General features: G+C 24.6%; 1 protein-coding gene across 4 annotated transcripts in view; it reads right to left on the bottom strand.

Moving 5' to 3' along the window:
* LOC117174105 (SUN domain-containing protein 1-like) overlaps positions 1-1,700 on the bottom strand; it is a 110,018-nt gene that overhangs the window by 72,327 nt on the left and 35,991 nt on the right. For all 4 annotated transcript variants that reach the window (XM_033362854.1, XM_033362856.1, XM_033362855.1 and 1 more), the window contains one exon: positions 624-855. In XM_033362854.1, the coding sequence (XP_033218745.1) occupies positions 624-855 (232 nt within the window). The remainder of the gene's footprint in view (positions 1-623; positions 856-1,700) is intronic.

Here is a 1,700-nt window from a genome sequence, read left to right as displayed (position 1 = left end):
AAGAAAGTAATTTTTTTAATTTGTAGGAAAGTAGTTTAAATTTGAAAAACAAGTTTTTCAATTTTTAACCAAAAAGATTAATCTTCTTCCAAAAAAAAAAAAACGAATTTTCAATAAAATTCAAGAAATATCAACCAAAAAGTCGAATTTTCAACTGAAAGAGCTGAACTTTTAAACACAAAGATTAATTTTCTTCCGAAAAAAAAACGAATTTTTTACAAAGTTCAAGAATTCTCAAGCAAAAAGATTAATTTACTACCAAGAAAGACCAACTATCAAAAAAAATTCTGACCAAAAAGTTTAATTTCTAATTTTTTAAAAACTAGTTTAACTTTAGAACCCAGTTTTTAAATTTTTAACCAAAAATATTAATTTTTCCAGAAAAAAATGAATTTCCACTGAAAGAGCCGAAATTTTAAACAAAAAGATTAATTATTAAACGAAAAGATGAGTTTTTAATCAAAAACCATAATCCTATTCCGAAAAAAAAACGAATGTTTAAACAAGAAAATTAATTTTCAAAGAAGGGGAAAACAGTTTGAAAAAAGAGAAATAAAAACTTGTTTTTTTTTTGTTGGTCTCATTCCTGAAATTAAAATGGTAGACAATGAGAAATAACATACCCTGTTATCGTGTTTCATTGATCCCATATCCGTCGTTATATCCTCACCGTTATTTTCCACACTGTCTTGATTCAAACTTTGTTGACTATTTGAAATTGAACTGCCGTGTGTGCTACTGCAATCGGAGTGAATAGAACGCCTGGACATATTAGGCATAGCCAGTACACCCGGTGCTATTTCGTAACGACATTGCGACGTCCGAGAATAAGTGTAGTCAGTTTTAGGAAAGACACTGTAAACAATTATTATTTTTATTTCACTCCAACAGGAAAAAAATAATTTTTAAACGGCCCTTTTATTCACATAAAAAAAATCCCGGTCATTTCCCAGTTTCGCAAACATTTTTAATCCAAAAAGATTAAACTTGAATCAAGCGATGAATTTTCAAAAAAAAAAGACGATTTTTTAATAGAAAAGTTCAATTTTCAACCGAGCAAGATCAAAGAAAACAAAGAAAGAAAGAAATAAAAAAAAAAAAATTTCAATAAAAATATTTTTAAATATTCATTTTCAACAAGATAAAAAAGTTAAATTTGTAACTAGGCAGATGCATTTTGAACCTAAAAAGTAGAATTTTGAACAAAAAATTTATTTATGTTGATAAATCAACAATTTTCGACAAAAAAACATTATTTCTTTTTTCTTTCAAAAAAAATGTCAATCAAAAATATTTGGCTTTTCTTATTTAGTTCTATAAACAGTTAAATTTTCAAGAAAAAAGTTTAATTTCTAACTAAAGAGTTCAATTTTAACCCAAACAAACGAATTTTTAACAAAAAAGTTTATTAATCAACCAACAAATTGATGAATTTTCGACAAAAAATAAAATTTTTAAACAAAAATAATTTTTTTTTCTTGAAAAAAAGGATATAATTGTTAAAACAAAAATATTTGACTTTTCTTATTGGGTTCTATTAACAGTTAAATTTTCAATAAAAAAGTTTAATTTCTAACCAAAGAGTGGAGTTTTTAACAAAAAAATAAAGAATTTTTTTTTCTTCAAAAAAATTATGAAATTGTCAAGCCAAAATATCTGGCTTTTCTTATTGGGTTCTATTAACAGTTAAATTTTCAATA

This window comes from Belonocnema kinseyi, chromosome 6 (assembly GCF_010883055.1).
Source record: "Belonocnema kinseyi isolate 2016_QV_RU_SX_M_011 chromosome 6, B_treatae_v1, whole genome shotgun sequence".
In the NCBI taxonomy this organism is placed as follows: domain Eukaryota; kingdom Metazoa; phylum Arthropoda; class Insecta; order Hymenoptera; family Cynipidae; genus Belonocnema; species Belonocnema kinseyi.
Note: the sequence above shows the minus strand (reverse complement) of the source record. Positions and strands in the feature narration are given on the sequence as shown.